The 27,519-nt window shown below is 38.1% G+C and overlaps 1 protein-coding gene across 5 annotated transcripts in view; it reads left to right on the forward strand.

Annotated features, from left to right (window-relative positions):
• The window catches only part of PTPN12 (protein tyrosine phosphatase non-receptor type 12), a 108,288-nt gene that overhangs the window by 72,911 nt on the left and 7,858 nt on the right, over positions 1-27,519 (forward strand). For all 5 annotated transcript variants that reach the window (XR_010342046.1, XM_012466558.3, XM_064374862.1 and 2 more), the window contains 5 exons: positions 5,025-5,091; positions 8,499-8,576; positions 8,676-8,774; positions 14,560-14,645; positions 21,815-22,782. Coding sequence is in view for 4 of the 5 variants with exons in the window: in XM_012466558.3 (XP_012321981.2) it covers positions 5,025-5,091; positions 8,499-8,576; positions 8,676-8,774; positions 14,560-14,645; positions 21,815-22,782 (1,298 nt within the window). In the remaining variant the exon portion in view is untranslated. The remainder of the gene's footprint in view (positions 1-5,024; positions 5,092-8,498; positions 8,577-8,675; positions 8,775-14,559; positions 14,646-21,814; positions 22,783-27,519) is intronic.

Below are 27,519 nucleotides of genomic sequence, written 5' to 3' on the forward strand. Positions count from 1 at the left end.
CATGAGGTCAAGAGACAGAGACCATCCTAGTCAACATGGTGAAACCTCTTCTCTAGTAAAAATTCAAAAATTAGCTGGGTGAGGTGGTATGCACCTGTAGTTCCAGCTACTCAGGAGGCTGAGGCAGGAGAATCACTTGAACCTGGGAGGTGGAGGCTGCAGTGAGCTGAGATCACACCACTGCACTCCAGACTGGGCAACAGTGAGACTTCGTCTCAAAAAAAACAATACACACAATTTTTTTCTGTGGTTAATTCAGGGGTTAGTTGACCATTTAATTAAGTAGGATTGACTAGTTAAAAATAATATGTTTAATTATAGAATTAAAAGATAAAGAAATTGCTTTCACTTCTTACAAGTTAGTTAAAGTTATTTCCTGTTCAATCATAAATCTATTTGTATAGGAAGGCTTTTCATCAAAAAATAAATTGACCGTTAAATATTTTTAAACAATCAAAACAACTTGTTAACTGTAATGACTTAGAAAACACATCCATAAAAGGAAGGAAATTCTTTTTCTTTCCACTAGTTCCACTGGAGATAACCATTGTTAAAACTCAAGAATGTGTCCTTTCAGTGTGTGTATGTTGCGCTCTTGTTGCCCAGGCTGGAGTGCAGTGGCATAATCTCGGCTCACTGCAACCTCTGCCTTCTGGGTTCAAGTGATTCTCCTGCCTCTGCCTCCTGAGTAGGTGGGATTACAGGCGTATGCCACCACATCCAGCTAATTGTTGTATTTTTAGTAGAGATAGGGTTTCACTATGTTGGCCAGGCTGGTATCGAACTCCTGACCTCAGGTGATGCACCCTCCTCGGCCTCCCAAAGTGCTAGGATAACAGGCATGATCCATTACTCCTGGTCTGTATATATAGTATTGTTTTAAAAGAATGTTTCCCCATTCAGTGTGTCATGTACATTTTTCTGGATCATATAAATATTCTTCTACAGTATGCTATAACTGCACTATATATTTAACCTTTATTCTTTGCCATTTAATTTATTACCCTTCTCTCCATTCTTTTTCATCTATTTTAAACAACAGTTTAAGTGCTCATTGGCCACTCTCTTTTTTGTTTTTAATTTGCTTTACTGGCCAGTCTTGTTAAATCTTTGAGCACATCTGCAATTATTAGGATAAATTTATTATTGGATAAATATCCAGAAGTGAGATTTCTTGGTTAAAGGATATAAACTTTTAAAGTATTTTAATGAGTATTTTTTAATGTGCTATCTAGAAAATTGATGCCACTTAATTCTACTACTGGCAGTATGTGGGAGTACCTGTTTCCTATACCTCCCCCAATACTGTGTGTTATCTTTTTGTTTGCCCCTTTTTTTTTTTTTTTTTTTTGAGATGGAATCTTGCTTTGTTGCTTGGGCTCGAGTGCAGTGGCATGATCTTGGCTCACTGTAACCTCCACCTTCCGGGTTCACGCTATTCTCCTGCCTCAGCTTCCCAGGTAGCTGGGATTACAGATGCACCACCACGCCCAGCTAATTTTTTGTATTTTTAGTAGAGATGGGGTTTCTCTACCTTGACCAGACTGGTCTTGAACTTCTGACCTCATGATCTGCCTGCCTTGGCCTTCCATATGCTGGGATTACAGGTGTGAGCCACCATGCCTGGCCTTTTTTTTCTCTTTAAATGCCTGTGTGAAAGGCAAGGGTTTTTTTTTTTCTTCCTTGTTTATATTCTTCTGTGAATTACTTGTTTGTATGCTTTGCCTACTATTATATAGCAGACATTCATCTTTATTATTATTATTATTATTATTATTATTTTGAGCCAGAATTTTACTCTCTTTGCTTAGGCTGGAGTGCAGTGGCATGATCTTGGGTCACCACAACCTCTGCCTCCCGGGTTCAAGTTATTCTCCTGCCTCAGCCTCCTAAGTAGCTGAGATTACAGGCATGAGCCACCATGCCCGGCTAATTTTGTATTTTTCAGTAAAGATGGGGTTTCTCCATGTCGATCAGGCTGGTCTTGAACTCCCAACCTCAGGTGATCCACCCGCCTTGGCCTCCCAAAGTGTTGGGATTATAGGCATGAGCCACTGCGCCCAGCCTCATCTTTTAATAATTATACAAATTCTTTATATATTGAGGATATTAACTTTTAGTCATGTTGTAAGTAACATGGTTTTTCCTGTCTGCTGCCTGTTTGACATACATTAAGTTTTACGTTGTCATGTCAGCATTTTGAATGATTTTTGTCTGTTGAGATATATTTACAGGTTTTGTCCAATGAGGTATACATAGAAAGTCTTTCCCTAACACAATAGTTTATATATTTTGCATATATTTTTAATACTTTCATATATTTACTTTTTAACATTTTTATCCATCTGGAATTTTTTTATAGTTAAGGCATGTGATCAGAATTTAATTTTTGCTCTTCATTGATAGCTAACTATTCCTGTGCCACTTATCAAATGGTCTAATCTCCTCTGGAGAATTCACCATTATGTAAGAAATATTACATGTACTTAGATCTGTTCCTGAACTTTCTTTTTTTTTTTTTTTTTTTTTTTTTTGAGGCGGAGTTTCGCTCGTTACCCAGGCTGGAGTGCAATGGCGCGATCTCGGCTCACCGCAACCTCCGCCTCCTGGGTTCAGGCAATTCTCCTGCCTCAGCCTCCTGAGTAGCTGGGATTACAGGCACGCGCCACCATGCCCAGCTAATTTTTTGTATTAGTAGAGACGGGGTTTCACCATGTTGACCAGGACGGTCTCGATCTCTTGACCTCGTGATCCACCCGTCTCGGCCTCCCAAAGTGCTGGGATTACAGGCTTGAGCCACCGCGCCCGGCCTGTTCCTGAACTTTCTATTGTGTTTCATTGATCTGGTTATCTGTATCTTTATATTATCATACAAGTTTAGATATATATAATTTATCCCTACTAACTCAACTAAAATTCTGTGTTTTGATGCACAGAATTCACAAATGTATCAACAACTAAAAATTAATATAATTGGTGTTTATTATTAAGAGTTTTTAAAAATCATCCTAGGTTGCTGATAGTGTACTTTTATCAGGAATTTTTAGGTTACATGTTTAACAAACTACTAATAGGTATGTTTCAAAATAGGCATTAAAATGCTACACAACTTTGTGGAGTTTTTTGCCAAAGATTATTCCAGTGATGTCAGTAACATCATTATTCATAGTGATTTTCAATTCTAAGGAGCATAAGCCTTTTTTGAGTTGAGAAGCAGTTGCTTTCAAATATTTTTGTCATGTGTTTCTTTCTTTCTTTCTTTTTTTTTTTTTTTGAGACGGAGTCTTACTCTGTTGCCCAAGTTGGAGTGCAATGGCATGATCTTGGCTCACTACAACCTCTGCCTCCCAGGTTCAGGTGATTCTCCTGCCTCAGCCTCCCAAGTAGCTGGGATTACAGGTTCCCACCACCATGCCTGGCTAATTTTTTTTGTATCTTTAGTAGAGACAAGGTTTACCATGTTGGCCAGGCTGGTCTCGAGCTCCTGACCTCCAGTGATCCACCCACCTTGGCCTCTAAAGTGCTGGGATTACAGTTGTGAGCAACCGCACCCAGCCCGTCATGTTTTAAAATAAAAAACCTATGGTATGTTACTCTACATTCCCCAGCTCCCATTAGTTTTTTGGGATATGAGAGCATATCATTGTCTTGTTTTTTTGATGAAATCACTGCTGTTGCTCAGTCTATTTTCTAGGGCTTGTAGCATTCTGCACCTTTCCTATACCTTCTATAGATTGAAATGATGACGATATTTCCTTCTGTACTCTAAAACAATAACATCTTTTTTTTTTCTTTTGAGATGGAGTTTTGCTCTTGTCACCCAGGCTGAAGTGCAATAGTGTGATCTTGGACCACTGCAACCACCATCTCCCAGATTCAAACTATTCTCCTGGCTCGGCCTCCCAAATACCTGGGATTACATGTGCCTGCCACCCACCCAACCTACTATATGTTTTTTAGTAGTGATAGGGTTTCACCATGTTGGCCAGGCTGGTCTCAAATTCCTGACCTCAAGTGATCCACCCACCTAGGCCTCCCAAAGTGCTGGAATTACAGGCATGAGCTGCTGCGCCCAGCCACAAGAGCCATCTTGAACATAGAATAAATATGTCTCTGCAAGGGTGTTGTCAGCTAGTCACGTTTTCTGATGTAGCATTAGACTTCCAGAGTCATGGCTTAGTAGCTATTCTGAGTCACTTACTCTTGGAAGTTCTTAAATTAATTTTTTTTTCTTTCTGAGATGGAGTCGCACTGTTAGCCAGGCTGGCACTGGTGCCATCATGGCTCACTGCAGCCGCGACCTCCCAGGCTATCCTCCTGCCTTCACCTCCTAAAGTGCTGGGACAACAGGCATAAACCCCTGTGCCCAGCCCCTTAAATGAAATGTTTAAAAGATAGACAATAGGCCCTCCATATTCATGACTTCAATTTCTTCAGTCTCAGTTACTCATAATCCAAAAATATCAAATGGAAAATTTCAAAGGTAAACAATTTGTAAGTTTTAGATGCCGCACCATTCTAAGAAGCTTGGGGAAGTATGTCCTGCCTGAGAGATAAATCATCCCATAGTCCACTAGTCCACTGTAGACTCTACCAGCCCATTAGTCACACAGTAGGCATTGCAGTTATCAAATGGATGGTCATGATGTCCTAATGCTTATGATCAGGTGACCCTTATTTTACTTATAATGGCCCAAACCTCAAGAGAAGTGATACTGACAGATTGTTATAATTGTTCTAGTTTGTTACTAGTTATTGTTGTTAATCTCTTGTTGTGCCTGATTTATAAATTAAACTTCATCATAGGTATGCACGTATAGGAAAAATCATAGTGTTTATGTGTACTATGTTACAGATCTTGCCATGAACATACTTTAAGTTGTATTTTGTTTACTAAGTAGAATTTTGTCAAACTTCTTAAATGATTTTTTTTGTTTCTGAATATTAACATATCCATCCACATTTATTTTATAGTTCTTTTGTCACAAAAATCAAATTATTTTTTTCAAACTTTGTATCCTTAGTGCAGGCTGTGGAAGAACAGGTGCCATTTGTGCCATAGATTATACGTGGAATTTACTAAAAGCTGGGGTAAGAATAATTTTTTGTAGCATTATATCCAATTGATCTATTATAGTTTTCATACTTAATCATTAATTGCAGTAAATTATAGTGTATATTTTGTTATATATGTTATTTTTTCTGAAGTAGTTTTATTAAGTAAGAAATAAAGATAGTGAACGCCAGGCTCAGTGGCTTACGTCTGTTATCCCAGAACTTTGGGAGGCCAAGGTGGGAGGATTGCTTGAGCCCAGGAGCTCAAGACCAGCCTGGGCAACATAGGTAGACCGCTGTCTCTAAAAATAATTAAGAAATAAAAATGATTAAAAAAAGAAAGATAGAGAAAAGGTATAATTGCTGCATATTGCCTTGAGATAATGCATTGGGCAACAGCGTAAGAATGTTCTAAGTGAGTGAATATTTGCATTAGGATATAAACTGTTACTGAGTTTTCCAATACTGAATTTCATTGCCTTTTTAGAGACAGAGTTTCACTGTTGTTGCCAAGGCTAGAGTGCAATGGCTCGATCTCAGCTCATTGCAACCTTCGCTTCCTGGGTTCAAGCAATTCTCTTGCCTCATCCTCCCTAGTAGCTGGGATTACAGGTGCCTGCCACCACGCTCGGCTAATTTTTTTGTATTTTTAGTAGAGATGGGGTTTCACCATTTTGGCCAGGCTGATCTCAAGTTGCTGACCTCAGGTGATCCACCCACCTCAGCATTCCAAAGTGCTGGGATTATAGGTGTGAGCCAGTGCACCCGGCCTATTGCCTTTTATATTTATTCTAGGTATAAGTGTATTTCATTCAGTACATATTTATGCCTGCTGGAGACGTTATAGTATTGTGGTCTATGAATGCTGACTGGAGCCAAAATGCTGAGATGATAATTCTGGCTTCCTCCTTTACTAGCTGTGGGATGTTGGTCAAAATACTAATCCCATTGTGTCTCTATTTGTTCATCAGAAAATAGGGATCATAATAGTAAAATGCGTAAGAATTAGTAAATTAACCTTGATAAAGGTCTTCAGAACTGTGTGTGCTAAATAGCAAGTACCTAGTTTATTGTTAGTGTTTATTACTGTTGCTGTTGTGATTGTTGTTCCTACCACTGCTTTTTCCAAGATAGTGTTTGATACTGTAGAAGATAGATAAATAAAATACAGACTTCATTATAGATTTGAAAAACAAGTCTCTTCACTTTGTATACCTTTGGTTCTTTTGCTGATTTCATAATGTGTTCATTTCTAGGGAGGTGCTTTTAATCCTTCTAACTTTATAGTTTTTATGAATTGTCCATCTTTGTCTTGTAGAATTAATAAAATGTTTCTTTTTTCTTTTTCTTTCTTCTTCCTTTTATTTCTCTTTTTTCCCTGCCATCTCTCCTTTTTTTTTGGCAAGGAAATGTTTACATGTTAAATAGTTCCTTAAAAAGCCCTCTGGGGTTAAGTATTTTTTTCCTCAACAACTATAATCATCTAATACTCAAAAATTCTTAAGTGAACTAAACTAGGATTCTGTTGCATTTTAACATAAAAGTCAAAGATTAAAATTGGAATGGAAAGGGACACTTAAATGAATGCCAGCAAACAAAACAAACATCTGGTCATTTTAAAAGTTGTATACTTTGGCTGAGTGCGGTGGCTCATGCCATAATCTCCAGCACTTTGGGAGGCTAAGGTGGGCGAGTCACCTGAGGTTAGGAGTTTGAGACCAGCCTGGCCAATATGGTGAAATTCCATCTCTACTAAAAATACAAAAATTAGCCAGGCATGGTGGTGGGCGCCCAGCTACCTGGAAGGCTGAGGCAGGAGAATTGCTTGAACCTGGGAGGCAGAGGTTGCAGTGACCTGAGCGCACCACTGCATCCAGCCTCGGTGACAGAACGAGACTCTGTCTCAAAAATAAAAATTGTGTATTTTGAATATAGACCTCATTTGATTCACTTTGGCTTACCATAATTAATCTTAAAACTTAGGTTATAAGTCTTTTTTTTTTTTTTTTGAGTCGGAGTCTCAACTCAAGTTAGAGAACTTGAACCTCCCAAGTTCAAGTGATTCTCCTGCCTCAGCCTCCCAAGTAGCTGGGTTTACAGATGCCCGCCACAACACCTGGCTATATTTTTGTATTTGTAGTAGAGACAGGGTTTTACTATGTTGGCCAGGCTGGTCTTGAACTCCCGACCTCATAATCTGTCTGCTCTTGCCTCCCAAAGTGCTGGGATTACAGGCATGAGCCACCGATGACTGGCCTGGGTCTTTTTTGTTTGTTTGTTTGTTTGAGATGAAGTCTCGCTCTGTCACCCAGGCTGGAGTGCAGTGGTGTGATCTCGGCTCACTACAACCTCTGCTTCCCAGGTTCAAGCGATTCTTCTACCTTAGTCTTCCAAGTAGCTTGGATTACATGCACGTGCCACCACGCCTGGCTAATTTTTGTATTTTTAGTAGAGATGATGTTTCACCGTGTTGGCCAAGTAGGTCTGAAACTCCTGACCTCAGGTGGTCCACCTGCCTTGGCCTCCCAAAGTGCTGGAATTGCAGATGTGAGCCACCGTGCCCGGCCTAGGTTAAGTCTTGATGTAAACATCTTATAATGTATATAAAGGACTCCCAAACAGCAGACCTGGAAATCATCTCTAACTCTTCCATCGTAATCACTCCAAAATAGTCTTGTTCATAACAGGTCTGATAGTTTTGCTTCTGTAAACCTCCAACAGTTTCTCACCCTTTCAGACTATCATCTTTCCTGATATAAAAAATTACGTGACTATCAGATCTTCCATGTCAACATTGCCTATTGTAGTAGTTCCAATTCCATATACACAAAAGAATTGTCTAGGTTGTTTCATAATTAGCTCCCCAAGATGGAGCCAAGGGATCTATATTTTTGCCTAGGTCTTTTCGCTGGTCCTCATATAGCCAGTGCAGAAGATACTGGCCTATAGAATAAGTTCAGTCTCTTTATTATGTTCACAGTCTGATCCCAAATATCCTTACCTTCTCTCCTCCTTTGAGTACGTTCTCCTTCTTTTAGTCTTAGGCTCTATCTACATCAAACTTCTGCATTCCCCAGATAGATTATACATTCAATCTGCTATGCTTATGCATATTTCCTTCACTTCTTATGGGTTAACCTTCTTTTAATATCCAACTATATTGTCACTCCACACACTCAGCAGTTAGATGCAGCCTCTTTATTCCTGCTACACTGCAGCCATGCTTTGGCTGGACATAACTGGCTCCCCAGCTTGAATGCTGAGGGTCAAGAACAGTTTTGTTTCCACAGTGCCAAGCACAGTGTCTGAGATACAATAGGTGGTGTTCAATAAATGTTTGCAGTAAACCAGCATTTATTCAAGTTTTATGTGAAAAGCTAAAGACTATTTTACTATTTTCTGAATAGATATACGAAGTTTATGTATTAAATTTTCCGTTTTAGAAAATACCAGAGGAATTTAATGTATTTAATTTAATACAAGAAATGAGAACACAAAGGCATTCTGCAGTACAAACAAAGGTATAGTTGTTTTCCTTTATAAACTGTATTTTATAAATGCTTTCTTCTTTTTTAAAATTTTTTTTTTGTTGTTTTTTAAATCATCTTTCTCCCTCATAGGAGCAATATGAGCTTGTTCATAGAGCTATTGCCCAACTGTTTGAAAAACAGCTACAACTATATGAAATTCGTGGAGCTCAGGAAGTTAATGATGGAGTGGTAAGTAAGTGTTCTTGGCCTATTAATTTTAGGAAACTTTTACTTTTTGTTAAGATATAATACTTAGCTTTTACTTGTCATCTTGTGTTTTGTCTGACACACGAATGTCCAGGACATTTATTATTTTTACTTAACATGGATTTTGTTACACTCATTTCCTTCTTATCTGTATCTCTATTATGAATGATATTTAATGACTCCAATATAAGGTAAATAATGTTCTAAATAAAGTTAGAAGAGATCTTATGTCAAAAATCATATACATCGTTAATGTTTTACTTTTTTAAAAAATAGTTGCATTGTTTCCTTTACTCTTCCCTTCCACCCCCACCTAAGTAATTCTGCATTGATTGTACTTGAATTTTATTTTGTATAAAGTGTTTTAGTTATTTGTGTATATGCTTTTCAATTAAGCAAAATTATAGAGCCATAATTAACTCCTTTTTGCCATGTTGTAATTCAGTGTTAATTTAGCCTTATAACATCTTATTGGATATTCAACTTTTAGACCTGAGAAAAATACTGTTTTCTCATAGTGTTCTCATTTCTGCCCTTGTTTTCTAACCAATTGTCTTGTTTCCTTTCTGTATATAACCACCTTGTTCCTGAAGGTGCTGAACTTTTTTTTGTGTATGTAGAATTTTTCTTTACATCTTTGTCATTGAGTCTATGATAACTATTACATTGTTAAACCAAGTATGAAGAAATGAGTTACAAAATTTATAATCTTTGTTTTTCTTTTCTGCCTTTAAATGGTTTCGTCAGTTCCCAGAATATTTGTTTGAACTTTCTTAGTTTTCCAAATGAGAGATTTATTACCAAATGGTGATCTCAATTTGTTAAGATAAATCTAATATTGGTCCATGAGTTTTAGGAAATATGTGTTTCTTTTATTAGCCAAGTGCCAATTTCAAGTTTTTAAGTTTTATGTGATCTCATTCTTATTCTTCTTCATTAACATAGGAATTATTGTCCAAGAAAACCTCCTACAATGCCTTTAGCTTAATTAAATGCTGTTATGACATGTTCTGAATCTAGCCAAATATTTTATAATGTAGAATCAAATGTGTGTTTTTTTGTTTGTATTTGCATTTTTTTTATGTGATGGAGTCTCACTCTGTCACTTAGGGCTGGAGTGCAGTGACAACGATCTCTGCTTACAGCAACCTCTGTCTCCTAGGTTTAAGCCGATTCTCGTGCCTCATCCTCCCGAATAGCTGGATTTATAGGCATGTGCCACCATGCCTAGCTAATTTTTGTATTTTTAGTAGAGATGGGGTTTTGCCGTGTTAGACAGGTTCGTCTCAAACCTCTGATCTCAGGTGATCAGCATGCCTCAACCTCCCAAAGTGCTAGGATTATAAATGTGAGCCACTGTGCCCAGACAAATGTTTAAATTATTTTGTATAATTTTATCTAAGTTGAGATATTTAATATTTCAAAAAACTGCATAGGCTATAAACACTTTTTTTTTTTTCTTTTGAGACCAAGTCTCACTGTGTCGCCAAGCTGGAGTGCAGTGGCATGATCTCGGCTCACTGCAACCTCCACCTCCTCGGGTCAAGTGATTCCCCTTCCTCAGCCTCCTGAGTAGCTGGGACTATAGGCGCACACCACCAAGCCTGGTTAATATATATATATATATATTTTTGTATTTCAGTAGAGATACTGAAATACATGTTTCACCATGTTGGCCAGGATGATCTCGATCTCCTGACCTTGTGATCCACCCGCCTCAACCTCCCAAACTGCTGGGATTATAGGCGTGAGCCACTGTGTCCAGCCACACTTACTACTTTTCTGACAATTTAATTAATAGGTAAAAGGTTTTTTAAAATGTTCTGTGTTCCAGAATTGTTTTTGTAGAAATTTTAGTTTGATATACTACTTGGTAATTTTAAACTTTAAAATAAATAGTATTTTGGGGGGAGGTATTTACAACTAAAGTGAATTCCTGAAGTGAGAGATCTATAGAGAAAACTTACTCTGTAAGCCTATATCATATTGACCAAGCTATAGAAATACCTTAATAAGCAAACATCTGTTTATTTGTGCATCGTGCCATTTTATCTTGTTTATAAAAGACACCATCACTAGTACTGTCAACACCAGTATTTCAGTTCTAGAATGATTAAGTAATAGCAATAATAGTTGGTATTATGGTCCTTTTTTTGTGTTTGTGTAGTATATTTTAGATGTGATAATGAATTCTGGATTTTTTTCCTAAAATAAAATTTTTTAAAAAATTTTAAAGCACCCTGATTTATTATTTATTTTTTCTGTAGCTGATAATATTCTTAAATATTAGATAATTTGTTTCTTAATTTTTTGTCGCCTTTCATATAGCTGTTATTTATTTATTTTCTTTTTCTCTGAATGCATCCAGATTTTTTTTTTTTTGAGATGGAGTCTCACTATGTCACCCAGGCTGGAGTGCAGTGGCACAGTCTCGGCTCACTACAGCCTCCGCCTCCTGGGTTCAAGCGATTCTTCTACCTCAGTCTTCCGAGTAGCTGGGACTACAGGTACCCAACACCAAGCCTGGCTAATTTTTATATTTTTAGTAGAGATGGGGTTGGCCAGGCTGGTCTCGAACTCCTGACTTCCTGATCCACCTGCCTTGGCCTCCCAAAGTGCTGGGATTACAGGCGTGAGCTACCACGCTCAGCCCTGTTAAATGGAAAATAATAATACACAAGATAACTTTAGAAAGTTCTGCTTAAAACAAGAGAACACAGGCTAGGTGCCATGGCTCATTTCATACCTGTAATCCCAGCTCTTTAGGTTGCCAGGCAAGGAGAATTGCTTGAGACCAGGAGTTTGAGATCTTCTAGGGTGACATAGCAATACTCCATCTCTACAAAAAAAAATTTCATTACCCAGGTATGTTAGCATGTGCCTGTAATCCTAGCTATGGGGGAGGCTGAAGTAGAACAGTTACTTGAGCCCAGGAGTTCAAGGCTGTAGAGCTATAATCGTGCCACTGCACTAGATTATTTAATTCCTAAAATTCTTATCCATTTCAAAAGTTGGTGATTGCTTCAGCAAGCTGTATACTTGACAAATGTGAACTCAAAAATTGTAGGTAATAAAAGAGAATCAGAAGATTTAGGTGTATAGCAGACATTAACTAGAAAATCCAAGAAGAGCATTGTTTATAAAGTCCAGTGACCAGGAGGCTTTGTTCATGCTGCTTAGGTAGTGGCTCTCCATTGAGTTGCAGTTCTGCATTGCCACATTGATTTCTTTAATCAGAGGAAACTCAGTATGTTCTGAAAGCTAATCTCCACCAGAAGTTCTCTTTTGGCTCTTCCTGTTAATGGCTTTGTCATGCTCTTATTTACCCAGAATAAGGAATCCCTCATGAAACCTTTACTTTGTCACATGTAGTGTTTACCTAAAATGTCCTTACTATCTCATATTCTCTTTACCCTTCCACCTGCTTTCTCTCTTCCAATCCTCATTCTTTTTTTGTCAAAATCTTACCTAGCCATCAGTGCAATTCTACATTTTACCTTAATATTGTCAATTTATTTTTTCTCAATTGCATTCTTAATATTCTCAACTATAACAACTTCTTGTTCTGAGTTCATAGTTTCATAGTACTGATTATGCCACTTTGGGGCTGTAGTATTACCCTTCTACTTTTTTTTTGGCAGTTTTACCAGATTATACATTTTGAAGTTAAATATAATACCACGTCCTTTTTACATTTTAGTATCCTCTGCAGTGCTGACTTTGTTCAGTGCATTTCACATAGATGTCCACAGTGCCTTACCTGCAGTTCCAAAATCCAAAGAAAACATCGTTTTGTTTTATTTGCTTGTTTTTGTGAGTTTGATATTGCACTCACTTGGCAACAAAAGATTTCATTGACATGACATGAGTCTGTTTATGTTGTGCTACAAAAAAAAATGCTGTTTTGTAGGTTACAAACAGTTGAAATTAGAAGGCGTTTCATATGGTTTGCTTTTATTTTTTATTTAACCTACTTAGTGTATACTTTGGTACAAAATACCAAATGTTATTATAGAATTATTATATCTATAATGGAAATCATAAGTAGATGATTAATAATGTGTTGGGGTATTTTCTTTTTCGAGACAGAGTCTTGCTCTGTCGCCCAGGCTGGAGTGCAGTGACATGATCTCGGCTCATTGCAACCTCCGCCTCCCAGATTCAAGTGATTCTCTTGCCTTAGCCTTCCAGGTAGCTGGAGTTATAGATGTACACCACCACGCCCAGCAAATTTTTATATTGTGGTAGAGAGACAGGGTTTCCCCATGTTGGCCAGGCTGGTGTCAAACTCCTGACCTCAAGTGATTCACCTATGTCAGCCTCCCAAAGTGCCAGGATTACAGGTGTGAGCCACCACACCCGGCCTAGGGGTACCTTTTTGATGCAGGGTCTCTAAATTCTGGTGGTATCTGAGGATCTGAAACTTTGGCGACCAAAAGTCCTGATTTGCCTAAGGCACACCAGTTTACACTAGTTTTCTAGGTATCATAATTAATAATGCTCCTTTTTCATTCTCTAAAGAGCCCTGATTTGGACAATAAATTATATGGTCACCCTACCTATAGCCAGATACTTCTGCACCAATGCCTCAATATTGGTGGGTGGATTTAATTAAGGATGACTGCTTTAAGTCTTACGATGTAACTATTTTTCTGGTCAGGTAGTGAGATGTGTAAAACCTCTAATTCATCAGATTATATATAAGGAGATAGGGCGCACTTAAAATTGCTAGGAAGTTGAAATCTCTGTTGTTTTAGTTGGAAATAATTGAAGTAAGTTATAAACACAAGCTGTCATGATGGACATAGCAGAAGTGCCTTTTAATTAAAAACAACAATAACAATAAAACAAAGTGCAACATGCAGTTTCAGATTTCCTTAGTTGATAGTATATGTAAAGATGGCTGCTTTCTAAAATTATCTGAGATGTTGGCAAGGGTGAAAATCATTCCTGTCTCCTGGATATAACATACCCTAGAATTAAAATACTCTAGCTAGATAAATATATGTTGACAGTGAAACCAATTCAAGGCAGTATTTTAATTTCATAGCTCCTCTATTTACAATTCTAAACCTAAGGTTCTTATATGTGTATTGACTCTGAAACATCAATGTTAATGAAGTCATTGGTCCTTGTGACCAGGAAGAACCAAGGATATTCCTGGGATGGGCTCTATCTACCTTTTTGAGGTCCATTTGGTTAGCTAGTGATATAGGAGCTGTATTCCCTAATGGATTAGGGCACTCCACGTAGTGACAGAGTGAGAGTAAGGCAAGAAATGGTTAAAATGAATCCTGGGACCAATTTAAAAGTACTAGGTAGTAATGGGGAGTCAAAAATAGATACTCCATTACTCCATAAATGATATAAACCTTATTCGTTGACTTTTCTTCTCTCCGCATAGATTAAGCTTCTAGTGGTAGTGATGGGGGACGCGGGAGGATACTATGTTCTTTGATCCATGTTACCTTGGGAAACCCATGTTTTTATGGTATCCTTTGAGATGTGTTAAAATGCTACTGTATACCTTGATCTTTCAGTAACTGTGATGTGTTGTTTTTTTTGATACAATTTCTCCCATTGAAGTCTGGTCCTTCAGGCTAAAATATAGAACCAGAATATAAGACTCTTTTTTTTTTTTTTAGTTTAACTTGGCAAAATTGGCATTGTTTTAAGTATTGAAAAGCACAGAAACAATTTAGTTGAAACATGAAGAGGAAAAATTATTTTTCTTCTAACCTTAGTGAAGCATTTTTTCCCTTGGCAGAATGAAATTAACACTGAAAACATGGTCAGCTCCACAGATGCTGAAAAACAAGATTCTCCTCCTCCAAAACCACCAAGGACCCGCAGGTATTATATGTCTTTGAGCATTTTCTTTAAAAGCGTACTTGTTTTTACTCACTGTTAATTAAAATGACAAAATCTGAATATTTCTAAATTTTATAACTTTTATTATCATTATTTTGTTAGGCTGTAGCATACATGATAAAACATAACAAAACAGCTAATTTGTTAAAGTTCACTAAAAATTTGGTTTCATTTTGGGTAAAATTTCAATAATACACTGTAGTAGAATGTAGACACTACCATGAATTGACTGTAGTTTGTTTTGATATATAAATTTTATATATCAAATTATATGTGATATAATTAAAATTTTAGTTATTTGAAAGATTTTCATTGTTTTCCTTGGTGACTGAATATGCTTGCCAAAAATTATATGCATGTTGAAGAAGTTATGTTATATTTAATAACGTTACTAGCAAAGATTAGTTTATTTCTTTAGTTTTTCTTGCTTTTCTACCAAGCTGATTTATAGTAGTTAAAATCGTATATATTTGTCTTTTCCTTCCCTTCTTGTTCAGGGTAGCTGCTAGGTCAGTGACATAGTAGTATGGAAAGAACACAGAGTCAGAAGGTGGTAGTTTCAACTCCTTTTCCACCATTTAGCTCTGGGATCTAGAATTAGTTTATTTAATCCTGGGGAGAGGGAGTTTTTTTAAGTATTGTCCTAAGGATTAAATTTAAAAAACTATTAGAATATTTTATAGTGTCTTTCTTGCACATAGATCTGCCCAAACTGACCTCCCATCAAAATAATTTTTTTTATACAGGATACACCAATTCTTTCTATCTTAAAACTTTGGTGAAAGTTGGATAAAATGGCCAGGGTCATGTCTTGACATTGAGTTGCTAATTCCAAGAAATCATCCTAATAAAATTGTCTCTCTTAACAAAAGAAAAAAGCCTGCAGCTTCCCCCAGTAACTGAAGGTTTGGTTAGAATCCCTGCATACCACAGGAGCAATTTACTCTCATTTTGACCATGCAAGATTCTAACTGCCTGGAAAGGAAGCTCCTGGGTACAAAAAGAGGTAGTATACTCTGGTATAAAGAGGATTTTTAATGTAAATAGGTCTCATTTCAAATTTTAACTTAAGCATTTCCCACTAAATGAACTTGGACAAGCTACTTCTCTGAAAATTCTTTACTTCATTGTGCTGAGATATAGTACTAGTATTTTGCATTGTTAAGAATTAGTGATAAATATGTAGTTACATGCCCGGTCTATAGTAGCAGATTTTTTAAGTGTGGTAGTTGTTACAGTCTCTGGAATACCTTTGCGTAATTCTCTAAGGAATCTCAGGAAGCCTACATATAGATGAGGTTAGGTCTCAACATTTAAATGTTTAAGATGTTAACTGTGTGCTGACAAAACTTACTAGTAGTTCTTTCCTTTTTTATTTCCACTTTGGTATCTACCAAAACTGGTTGGCATTTTAGCCATCTGTGGAAGGTAGCCAGTTGAAACCTATAAACCGTTAGTTGTTTAACTTCTCTGTTCCACATATGAGCCCTAGTAGTTTCCTTTAGGAAAAGGAAACTGCTGGCCCTAAAAAATGTAACATTTTTGCTACTCTGTCTTTTGATTTGATTTTTTAGATTAAGCCAGTATAGAGGTTTTCAAAGTCTACACTGATATTTATGATGTGACTGTTCTTCTGCCTCTAACTACATATAGCAGCAGTCGCCTCTTAATTTTACAAGGAAAAAAAAAGAATAGAATATCTGAATTTTAAGCCTTTTTCCTATACCTGTTCAAAAGTTTGACTTCTGTTACTCTTCAAAAAAGATAGTAAAGAAATAGCAAATGAGTATTAATAAAAATATTAAACTCAAGACTTTTTTTTTTGTTTCAGATGTCTTCTCCGTCTCCTAGGCTAGAGTGCAGTGGCACGATCTCAGCTCTCTACAACCTATGCCTCCTGGGTTCAAGCAGTTCTCTTGCCTCAGCCTCCCTAGTAGGTGGGACTGCAGGCACCTGCCACCACACCTGGCTAATTTTTGTACTTTTAGTAGAGATGGGGTTTCACCTTGTTGGTCAGGCTGGTCTTGAACTCCGGACCTCAGATGATCCACCCACCTCGGTCTCCCGTAGTGCTGGGATTACAGACGTGAGCCATCGCATCCGGCTCTTAAGACAGATTTTTATTAGGCATACATCCTAAAAGTTTTCAGTGTTTGATTTTATATTATCTGCATAGGTCATCTTTTTTCTTCTTCATGTAATGGAGTCAAATGCCAGCATATCATTGTTTTTGACAAAGAGAATCTTGTGGCTTGTAAGTTGGGATGAATTTTAGAATTATTATAAATTGTTTCAACATAACTGAAAATAAAATCAGAAAATCATAAGGTTAATAATAAGTAAAATAGTATAGTTTGTTTTTCAGTATGGCTACAGTAAACAAATTAATTCTTTAAAGTACATGATGGAGCCAGGCACGGTGGCTCATGCCTGTAATCCCAACACTTTGGGAGCCGAGGTAGGCGGATCACGAGGTCAGGAATTCAAGACCAGCCTGACCAGTATGGTGATGAAACCCTGACTCTACTAAAAATACAAAAACTAGCCAGGCATGGTGGCGTATGCCTGCAGTCCCAGTTACTTGGGAGGCTAAGGCAGGGGAGTTGCTTGAACTCGGGAGGTGGAGGTTGCAGTGAGCTGAGATTGTGCCACTGCACTCTAGCCTGGGTGACAGAGCAAGACTCCGTCAGCAGGGAGGAATACTAGTATCATTTTCAGTATTAGCTGGGTGTAGTGGTGGGCACCTGCAGTCCTAGCTACTCAGGAGGCTGAGGCTGGAGAATCGCTTGAACCTGGGAGATGAAGGTTGTAGTGAGCCAAGATCGCGCCACTGCACTCTAGCCTGGCTGACAAAGCATGATTTTACATGTCTTCCAGTCATTTTTAATATTCCAGTTCTTTTCTTTTTCTTCTTTTCTTTGACAGAGTCTTGCTTTGTTGCCCAGACTGGCGTGCAGTGGTGTGATTATGGCTCACTGCAGCCTTGACCTCCCAGGCTCAATTGAACCTCCCACCCTAGCCTCCCAACTAGCTGGAACTGTAGACATACACCACCATGCCTGGCTAATTTCTATATTTTTTGTAGAGATGGATTTTCTCCCTATTGCCTAGGCCAGTTTTAAACACTTGGGCTTAAGGGATCCACCCATTTTGGCCTCTCAAAGTGCTGAGATTGTAGTTGTGAGTTACCATGCCCAGCCAGTATTCCAGTTCTTCCAATTCTTAAAAGTGAACAGAACTGGAATGATTGGGCATTTGACAGAAGCCTCTTATGTGAAAGACAGGAAACGGAGATAATACAGAGTAAAATTAAAAAGATGAGAGGAAAAAAGAAACCACTGTCCACTTTTCTCAGTCATCGGGAAATGCTGCAACCGTGAAGAATTGTGGATAATAAGTAAGAAGCTCTTAGAAATTAAAAATACAGTCTGGGTGTGGTGTCTCATGCCTGTAATCCTAGCACTTTGGGAGGCCAAGGCGGGCAGATCACGAGGTCAAGAGTTCAAGACCAGCCTGACAAACATAGTGAACCCCCTCCTCTACTAAAAATGCAAAAATTAGCCAAGCGTGGTGGTGCGCACCTGTAATCTCAGCTACTCAGGAGGCTCAGGCAGGAGAATTGCTTGAATCCGGGAAGCAGAGGTAGCAGTGAGCCGAGATCACGCCACTGCACTCCAGCCTGGGCGACAGAGCAAGACCCCGTCTCAAAAAAAAAAAATTAAAATATAATACCATAAATTTAAAAATTAAGCAGAAGTTTGGAAAACAGTCAAGGAACTATTTCAAGAAAATGAATACATAAAGAGAAAGTAGGAGAGAATAGATAAGGAAATTAGAGAGCCAGACTAGAATGTCTGTCACTGAACTAATTGTCTGTAAGGAGAGTAGGGAAGAAGGAATTAGCAAAAAAAAGAAAGAAAGAAAATATATTAGAATTAAATGGCATAAATTTTCATATAGAGGGTATACACCAAGTTCCTAATATAATGCATAAAAATAGAATTGTTAAATAAATTTTTTTAAGTTACCTTATGAAATTGTAGACCGTCTAATATAAGAACCTTGTTGAGGTTTAGAGTAAGATAAAAATAATGCTGAAGTTTGGAGTAAGATTTTTAAAAAATTAAAAACTTTGAAAATAATTAACAAACCCATAGATCATACTCAGTATCTGTCAAGCACTGTTCTAAATGTTGTTAGATGTTAACTCATATAACTCTCATAACTACCCTGTGAGAAATGTACTGTTAAGGATGTATTGGGTTTGTTAATCAAGTAAATCTCTAACATACTGATCATGAGGCTGGACATAGTGGTTCTCACCTGTAATCCCAGCACTTTGAGAGGCCAAGGAGGGCGGATCACTTGAGGTCAGAAGTTGAAGACCAGCCTGGCCAACATGGGGAAAACCCCCTCTCTACCAAAAATACAAAAATCAGTTTCATGGCGCATGCCTGTAATCCTAACTACTTGTGAGACTGAGACAGGAGAATTGCTTGAACCTGGGAGGTGGAGGTTGCAGTGAGCCGAGATCACATCACTGCACTCCAGCCTGAGCGACAGAGTAAGACTCTGTATCAATAAAAATAATAAAATACTGATTGTGGAAAAGTGGTCTCATGTACATATAGGGAAAATAATAAACCTCAATTTATATCAAAATTTTATTTTGTCCTTTTAAAACTCATATTTTCTATTTGTGTTATGTGTTCTTAGGATAACCTATTGATCTTTGTGTATGCTTTATAAACCGTAGGAGGTGTCTGCAATTATTTTTTGTTTTAGATCACAAAAATTCGATAGCTACTCTTTTCAGATTAAGAACCTGCTTATAGGCCAGGTGCGGTGGCTTACACCTGCAGTCTCAGCTCTTTGGAAGGATATGGCAGGTGGATTGCTTGAGTTTAAGAGTTTGAGATCAGCCTGCTCAACATATACATAGCAAAACCACATCTCTACAAAAAATACAAAACTTAGCCAGGTGTGGTGGTGCACACCTGTAGTCCCAGCTACTTAGGAGGCTAACTGGGAGGATGGCTTGAGCCCTGGAGGCAGAGGTTGCAGTGAACCAAGATTGTGCTATTGTATTTTAGCCCAGATAGCAGAGCCAGGACCCTGTCTCAAAAAAAAAAAAAAAAAAATTTACTTGTAAAACTTAAACAGATATAGGAACATCTTATGGGAGTATAGCTGTTGTTTTAATATGATCAGTATTCTGGAGATACTCATTTAACTTCCCATGTCCTATTCTAGGAGTGTGTCTAGAGAATCTGAACTTCAGAGTCTCTTTTAAGGGGAAACCTGGTGTACCATGTGATTACTGCCAATTCTGGTTGGATAATAAAAAGGTTGATCACCTTGAAGAAAAAAAAAGCAAAAACTCTGATGTGGGGCCCAGTGACTGACCCCTGTAATCCCAGCACTTTGGGAGCGGAAGGCAGGAAGACCACTTGAGGCCAGGAGTTTGAGACCAGCCTTGCCAACATTGCAAAACCCCGTCTCTACTAAAAATATAACAATTAGCCAGGCATGGTGGCATGTGCCTGTAGTCCCAGTTACTCAGGAGGCTCAGTCATGAGAATTGCTTGAACCCAGGAGGTGGAGGTTGCAGTGAGCTGAGATGGTGCCACTGCACTCCAGCCTGGGCAACAGAACGAGACTATCTAAAAAAAAAAAGAAAAAGAAAATCAAAAGAACTCAGATATACAAGCCCTCAAGAAGTTTGCTTCATATAAAGTTCTTAAAAAGCAACAAAGCCTGGGCAACATAGTAAACCCTATCTTTTTTTTTTTTTAGACAGGCTCTCACTCTGTCACCCAGGCTGGAGTACAGTAGCATGATCATAGCTCACTGCAGCCTCGACCCCCTCAGGCTCAGGTGATCCTTCCACTTACACATGCACTGCCACACCCGGCTAATTTTTTTGTATTTGTTGAAGGCACAAGGTTTTGCCATATTGCCCAGGCTGGTCTTGAACTCCCAGGCTCAAGCAATCCAACTGCCTTGGCCTCCCAAAGTGGTAGGATTTATAGACGTAAGCCACTGTGCCCAGCCCCCATCTTTTTTTTTTTTTTTTTGAGACAGTGTCTCTCTGTTGCCCAGGCTGGAATGCAGTAGTGCGATCTCAGCTCATTGCCATCTCCACCTCCCAGGCTCAAGCAGTTCTCCTGCCTCAGCCTCCCGAGTAGCTGGGACTACAGGCATGCACCACCTCACCTGGCTAATTTTTGTATTATTAGTAGAGATGGGATTTTACCATGTTGCTCAGACTGGTCTTGAACTCCTGAGCGAAAGCAATCTGCCCACCTTGGCCTCCCAAAGTGCTGGGACTAAAGGTGTGAGCCACGGCGCCTGGCCCCATCTCTTTAAGAAAAAAAATAAAGGCAACTAGAGGATATAACCCACCCAAACAAAGGTGTATACCCAGAAACAGGAAGATGTGACCTGGGGAAACAGGAGAATCTGAAACCAGGGAGAACATTAGCTCTGTGGTGGACTAGGGAACCAGTGGTTCACACTGGAGCAGAAGGCCAAAGGTTACTAAGAAGGATGTCTGTGGTATTGTTAGTTACCAGGTATGCTTGTTATTACTGAGAGGAGGTATACCAGTCTGCAGGAAAGTTACAAGAAAAGGTGAGTAACTGAAGATGGATAGAGAGCTAAGCCATCAGAAACCCAAGGCAGTCATTAGGGGAAAACAAGACATTATAGAAGAAAAGACATAAAATCATGGCAACAAAAAATTACATTATAACAGTATTAGAAAGATGGAAAAGAAGGACACTAACACAGTAGCAAGTCAATAGAAAACGTGTGAAATAAAGGTTAAGAAATAACTTTTGAAATAGTCTGAAATACAGAGGTAAATTTTAGAAGCAACTGTAAAAAAAAGTTGAAAGTGGATGCCTCTGGCTAACTGGAGGGCTATGGGGCGGGGAGGAATATGATTTTTATTAAAAGTCTTGTATTTGACTTTTTAAATAGTATATGTGTATTACCTTGATGAACATTAAATTTTCTTAGTCTGAAAAATTATAATTTGTATTAATAACTAGATTGTAATAGCTCTTAATATACTAGTCTTAGCTACATAATTCTCATGTATCAACATGTTTAACAGTCTTAAAATGCTCTTTTTAAATGTTTTTCAGTTGCCTTGTTGAAGGAGATGCTAAAGAAGAAATATTGCAGCCACCAGAACCTCATCCAGTGCCACCCATCTTGACACCTTCTCCCCCTTCAGCTTTCCCAACAGTCACTACTGTGTGGCAGGATAATGATAGATACCATCCAAAGCCAGTGTTGCATATGGTTTCATCAGAACAACATTCAGCAGACCTCAACAGGAACTATAGTAAATCAACAGACCTGCCAGGGAAAAATGAATCAACAATTGAACAAATAGATAAAAAATTGGAACGAAATTTAAGTTTTGAGATTAAGAAGGTCCCTCTCCAAGAGGGACCAAAAAGTTTTGATGGGAACACTCTTTTGAATAGGGGACATGCAATTAAAATTAAATCTGCTTCACCTTGTATAACTGATAAAATCTCTAAACAACAGGAATTAAGTTCAGATCTAAATGTTGATGATTTTTCTCAGAAATCTTGTGTGGACTGCAGTGCAACACAATCAAACAAAGTTCCAGTTACTCCACCAGAAGAATCACAGAATTCAGACACACCTCCAAGGCCAGACCGCTTGCCTCTTGATGAAAAAGGACATGTAATGTGGTCATTTCATGGACCTGAAAATGTCATACCCATACCTGATTTATCTGAAGGCAATTCCTCAGATACCTACTATCAAACTATGAAAACTGTGAGTTTAACACCAAGTCCTACAACACGAGTTGAAACCCATGATCTTGTGGATCATAACACTTCACCTCTCTTCAGAACACCCCTCAGTTTTACTAATCCACTTCACTCTGATGACTCGGACTCAGATGAAAGAAACTCTGATGGTGCTGTGACCCAGAATAAAACTAATATTTCAACAGCAAGTGCCACAGTTTCTGCTGCCACTAGCACTGAAAGTATTTCTACTAGGAAAGTATTGCCAATGTCCATTGCTAGACATGATATACCAGGAACAATACATTCAGGTGCTGAAAAAGGTAATAATATAATGTCTAATACTTAATTGTCTTTACTATGTGCCAGTCACTGTTTTAAACACTTCAGCTGTAGTAATTTATTATGTTTTATTTCACACCGTACTATAGAACCTACAGCAGAATTTGTCTTAGAGATATTAATTTTTTGATACAAGTTTTTAATTTACTGTTAACAATTTGATCACATTACATTACTGGGTTTTGTGTTTCTAAAATATTTTAGTAGTTATAACTGGATAATTTATTTCTTCTGTATTGTAGGTCTTAGTGTTTTTGTATTGGTCAAAAATTTATCTAATTGAAGAATTAGAAATAGTGTAGGGAAGAATCACTTAAAATAACAGTGGCAGAAATACTGTAAAATGTTTTGGTTGGCGGTATAATGTCACCCATGTTTCTCATAAATATTTAGTCATCTTTTTGCTGTTTCTTTACGGATAACCTTTTGGGTTTTTTGTTTGTTTTTACTGATTTCACAAATGCTTGCAAATAAGGCTGCTTCCAACCCTGAGTTTAACCCAAGAACAATACTGCAAACTACTCAATAGAATATGGGCAGTTTAATGCATTCAGTAGTGAGTGGGCTATCTGCATAGCTAGTCATCAAAGCTATTATTTAATGAATTATTCTTTTTTAAGCACTCTTAGCATTTCAGGATAATACATGCACTCAATTCCCAAAGTGTATTATTGCTTCTAGAACCTCCTCTTTGATCTGCTAAAAGTAATGATGACTGCCATCTTAAACAGACTCTAAAGTTAAGAGTAAACATATAAGTTTGAAAGCTATTTATTGATACATTGATTATCAGTGGTCATTTACCATCAGTGATCTTTGATAGTGACACATACATACTGGTATTTATAATGTGCAGGCAAAATAAGTACTGTGACCTTGAAAGATTATTTTGTTGGTGGTGGTTTTTGTTTTTTTTTGTTTTGTTTTTTTGAGACGGAGTCTCACTCTGTCACCCAGGCTGGAGTGCATTGTCGTGATCTTGGCTCACTACGTGCAACCTCCGTCTCCTGGGCTCAAACAATCCTTCCACCTCAACCTCCTGAGTAACTGGGATTACAGGCGCACGCCACCACTCCTGGCTACTTTTTGTGTTTTTAGTAGAGACGGGGTTTCATTATGTTTGTTAGGGTGGCCTCAAACTTCTGGCTTCAAGTGATCTGCCTGCATTGGCCTCCCAACATGTTGGGATTACAGGCGTGAGCCACCACACCTGGCCTTGAAAGATTATTTTTTGTTTCTGACCTATTATACCACCCATACAGTAGTACTTTTATTTTCTCTAACTCACACATACTGTATTTTTTAACTTGAGAGAGTGTTTTTGGTAGAATAGATGACAGTCTTAAGCTAATTGCTTAAATTACAGAATACTCTTAACTTGATTTGTCTTTGTTTTATTTGAAGGATCTTCAGAAGATAATGGTTAGCATAATAGATACTACTTTACCAGTTTACCATAATTTTAAGTTGCTTAATGTCTTTTCTTCCTCAACTTCAGAGTTTGAAATATAACTGCCCAGCTATAACTATGTAAGAAAATATGTAGATAAGAAATTTCCTTTTTGGGCTTTTTTAGTATATCAAGCATGTGGTATTGTACCTAGGAGGTTTTATTGTTCTTTTAAAACCATTACTGAAAATAGAATTTGATGAGGGCCAGAAGGATGCATGATACAATATGCTCATTAAAAGTTACTGCCACATGACCAGTCTGTTGGTAGCTCACACCTGTAATCCCAGCACTTTGGGAGACTGAGGCAGGAAGATCACTTGAGTCCAGGAGTTCATGACCAGTCTGGGCGACATGGTGACACCTCATCTCTGCAAAATGATGAAAAACTAGCCAGGCATGGTGGTGTGCACTCTTGTGGTCAAGCGGCTGAGGTGGGAGGATCACTTGAGCCTAGGAGCTTGAGGCTACAGTGAGCCATAATTGCATCACTGCACTCTGCCTGGGCAACAGAGGGAGGCCCTGTCTCCCAAAAAAAAAGAGTAGATCTGGGCCTGTTTCTCATGTCTGTAATCCCAGCACTTTGGGAAGCCAAAGCAGGTGGATCACAAGTTCAGGAGATTGAGACCATCCTGGCTAACACGGTGAACCCCATCTCTACTAAAAATACAAAATATTAGCTGGGTGTGCTGGTGCACGCCTGTAGTCCCAGCTACTTGGGAGGCTGAGGCAGAAGAATAGCTTGAAACCCAGAAAGTGAAAGTTGTAATGAGCCGAGATGGAGCCACTGCATTTTCCAGACTGGGACACAGAGCAAGACTCCATCTCAAAAAAAAAAAGTGTAAGACATGCTGTACGGAAACACTCTACTATGTGCCAGCCCATTTCTGTTCATTTGGTTTTGTATTTCAAAGCAAAAACCACTATAAACGTGATTTTTGGGGTTTTTTTTCCCCCACTCTACCTTAACTATGTTATTGGTTTGATATTAACTAAAGATTTTTCTTTGTGTAAATGTTCTTTGTTGCAGCATACCTTCAAGAAGTCCTATTTTTAATGTGTTGCCAAATATTTACCATATAGATTATTTATTTACCTTATAAATTATTTTCTTTGTAGATTATTATCTTATTGAACTGCTGGCACCAAAATTAAGAGGTTTGTTTGTTTTTTTTTTTTTTTTTTTTTGGTCCTAGAACTTGTTAGTGAATTACAGTCATACATTGGATTTCTTAATGGCAGGGATTTTTTTTGAGAGGGAGTCTTGCTCTGTCACCCAGGCTGGAGTGCAGTGGCACAATCTCGGCTCACTGCAACCTCCACTTCATAGATTCTGGCGATTCTCCTGTCTCAGCCTCCCAGGTAGCTGGGACTGCAGGCACACGCCATCATGCCCAGCTAATTTTTTACTTTTAGTAGAGACAAGGTTTCATCATGTTGGCCAGGGTGGTCTCAAACTCCTGACCTCAGGTAATGTGCCTGCCTTGGCCTCCCAGAGTGCTGGGATTACAGGTGTGAGCCTGTAATCTAAGAAAAGTATGTCATTAGGCAACTTTGTCATTGTGTGAATGTCATAGAATGTATTTACACAAACCTAGATGGTATAATGTACTACACATCTGGGCCATATGGTGTAGCATATTGTTCCTAGGTTACAAACCTGTATAGCATATTACTATACTGAACAATTGTAACACAATGGTAAGTATTTGTGTATCTAAACATAGAAAAGGTACAGTAAAAATGTGGTATCATAATCTTACAGGACCACTGTTTATGTAATCTTGTTATTGACGAAAACGTTATTATGTAGTGCATGACTGTAATGGAATGATTTTGTATTGATACCTAAAATAACCTTTTGCATAAGTTTCTGCCTGAGTTATGATTTCAGTCTTGACTTAGGCCTCCTGAAAGATTTCTCAAATTCAGCTACAGAAGGCCTCATACAGTGTATGATTTGCAAAAGCCTATGTAAAATGTGCAGTCTCTGGTTGGATAACCTCTAAAACAGAAGTTTGTAACAGGAAAGGCAATCCAGAGTTCCAGGGAGAAGCATGCATTTGCAAAGCAAGGGCCACACTTAGAAAATAAAAGTCCTTAAGGGTGAGAAATGTCATGAGAGAAAAAGCTCAGAGTTTCTGAAAGATAACTGATAGAAAAAGGGCTGAACAGCCCTTTTTGTTTAGTTCATTTATGAAATGTTACCCGAATGCCAAGATTATGTGTCACTTCCTTCCAACAGCCATCTCATAGTTACTAACTGTGCGCTGTTAGTAACAAGAGGGCAAGGAGAAATATGGTAATGACTCAGACTACCACTACTGGATAAGGTAGATAGTTCTTCAGTGGCAAGAGAAAGTTCTTGTACTCTTAGTAAACGTATCAAGTATTGGACCAGAACTCTTGTTTCAGCTGGACCCAGAGGCTGTATATTCTTGTGTCTCCAGCTAAGTAAATGTAGGGAGGGGCAAGAGCAATCATATTCACCTCATGCGTGTTGAAAATTGAAAAGATGTATGCATAGCCCATAAGGTGTGGTAAAACAGCAGAGTATCATGGCAAAACTCTGTGTTCATTTAAGAACAATGGGCAAAGCACAAGACAAAATAATATAGGACTGTCACATTTCCTTTTCTTTGTCCCACCCTCCCCAACCTGAGAGTTCACACACACAATTGTATCCTCATATTTTCTTTCTGTGCCTCCAGTGAAAACTCAGACATCAAATACACTCATTTAACTTAAGCCATAATAAAGCTAACCAGGGAGGCTTACTTAATGCACTGTCTTTTCCAAGAGCTAATTTTGTCTTTACTAGTAAAAAACCTGTATATAGGTTCAGTCAGCGTTCTCAAAAGTACAGCCATGTGCCACTGTGCACAAAATTTTTAGCAATAAATAAAGATTTTTTTTAAACTTTAGTAGCTATATATTTGTATTGGAAAAATTACTATTTCAAATGTTATTTCAGTTATTGCTGTTTAAGACATGACTGAGGTACACAGTTAAGTTTAAAATGAGTCAGATTTTAAAAGTGAATAGTACAGATGGTGCATAGTATGGCAAAAATCATGAAAGGTGTTAAGCGATTGAATGCCATTTAGGAAAAACTTGCTTAGGCGTTTCATAACTCAAATGACCAAAGCTTTCCTTTTTGAACACAAAGTATCATCAGTAAGCTCAGTAGAGAAGTCACTTGACTGCTGACGTCTCTACTGAAGATTCCCGTCAGGCTTGGAAAACTGAATGATGTCTGTAGAGTGGC

Source organism: Aotus nancymaae, unplaced genomic scaffold (assembly GCF_030222135.1).
Source record: "Aotus nancymaae isolate 86718 unplaced genomic scaffold, 86718_ANA_hifiasm-v0.15.2.pri h1tg000002l, whole genome shotgun sequence".
Taxonomy (NCBI): Eukaryota; Metazoa; Chordata; class Mammalia; order Primates; family Aotidae; genus Aotus; species Aotus nancymaae.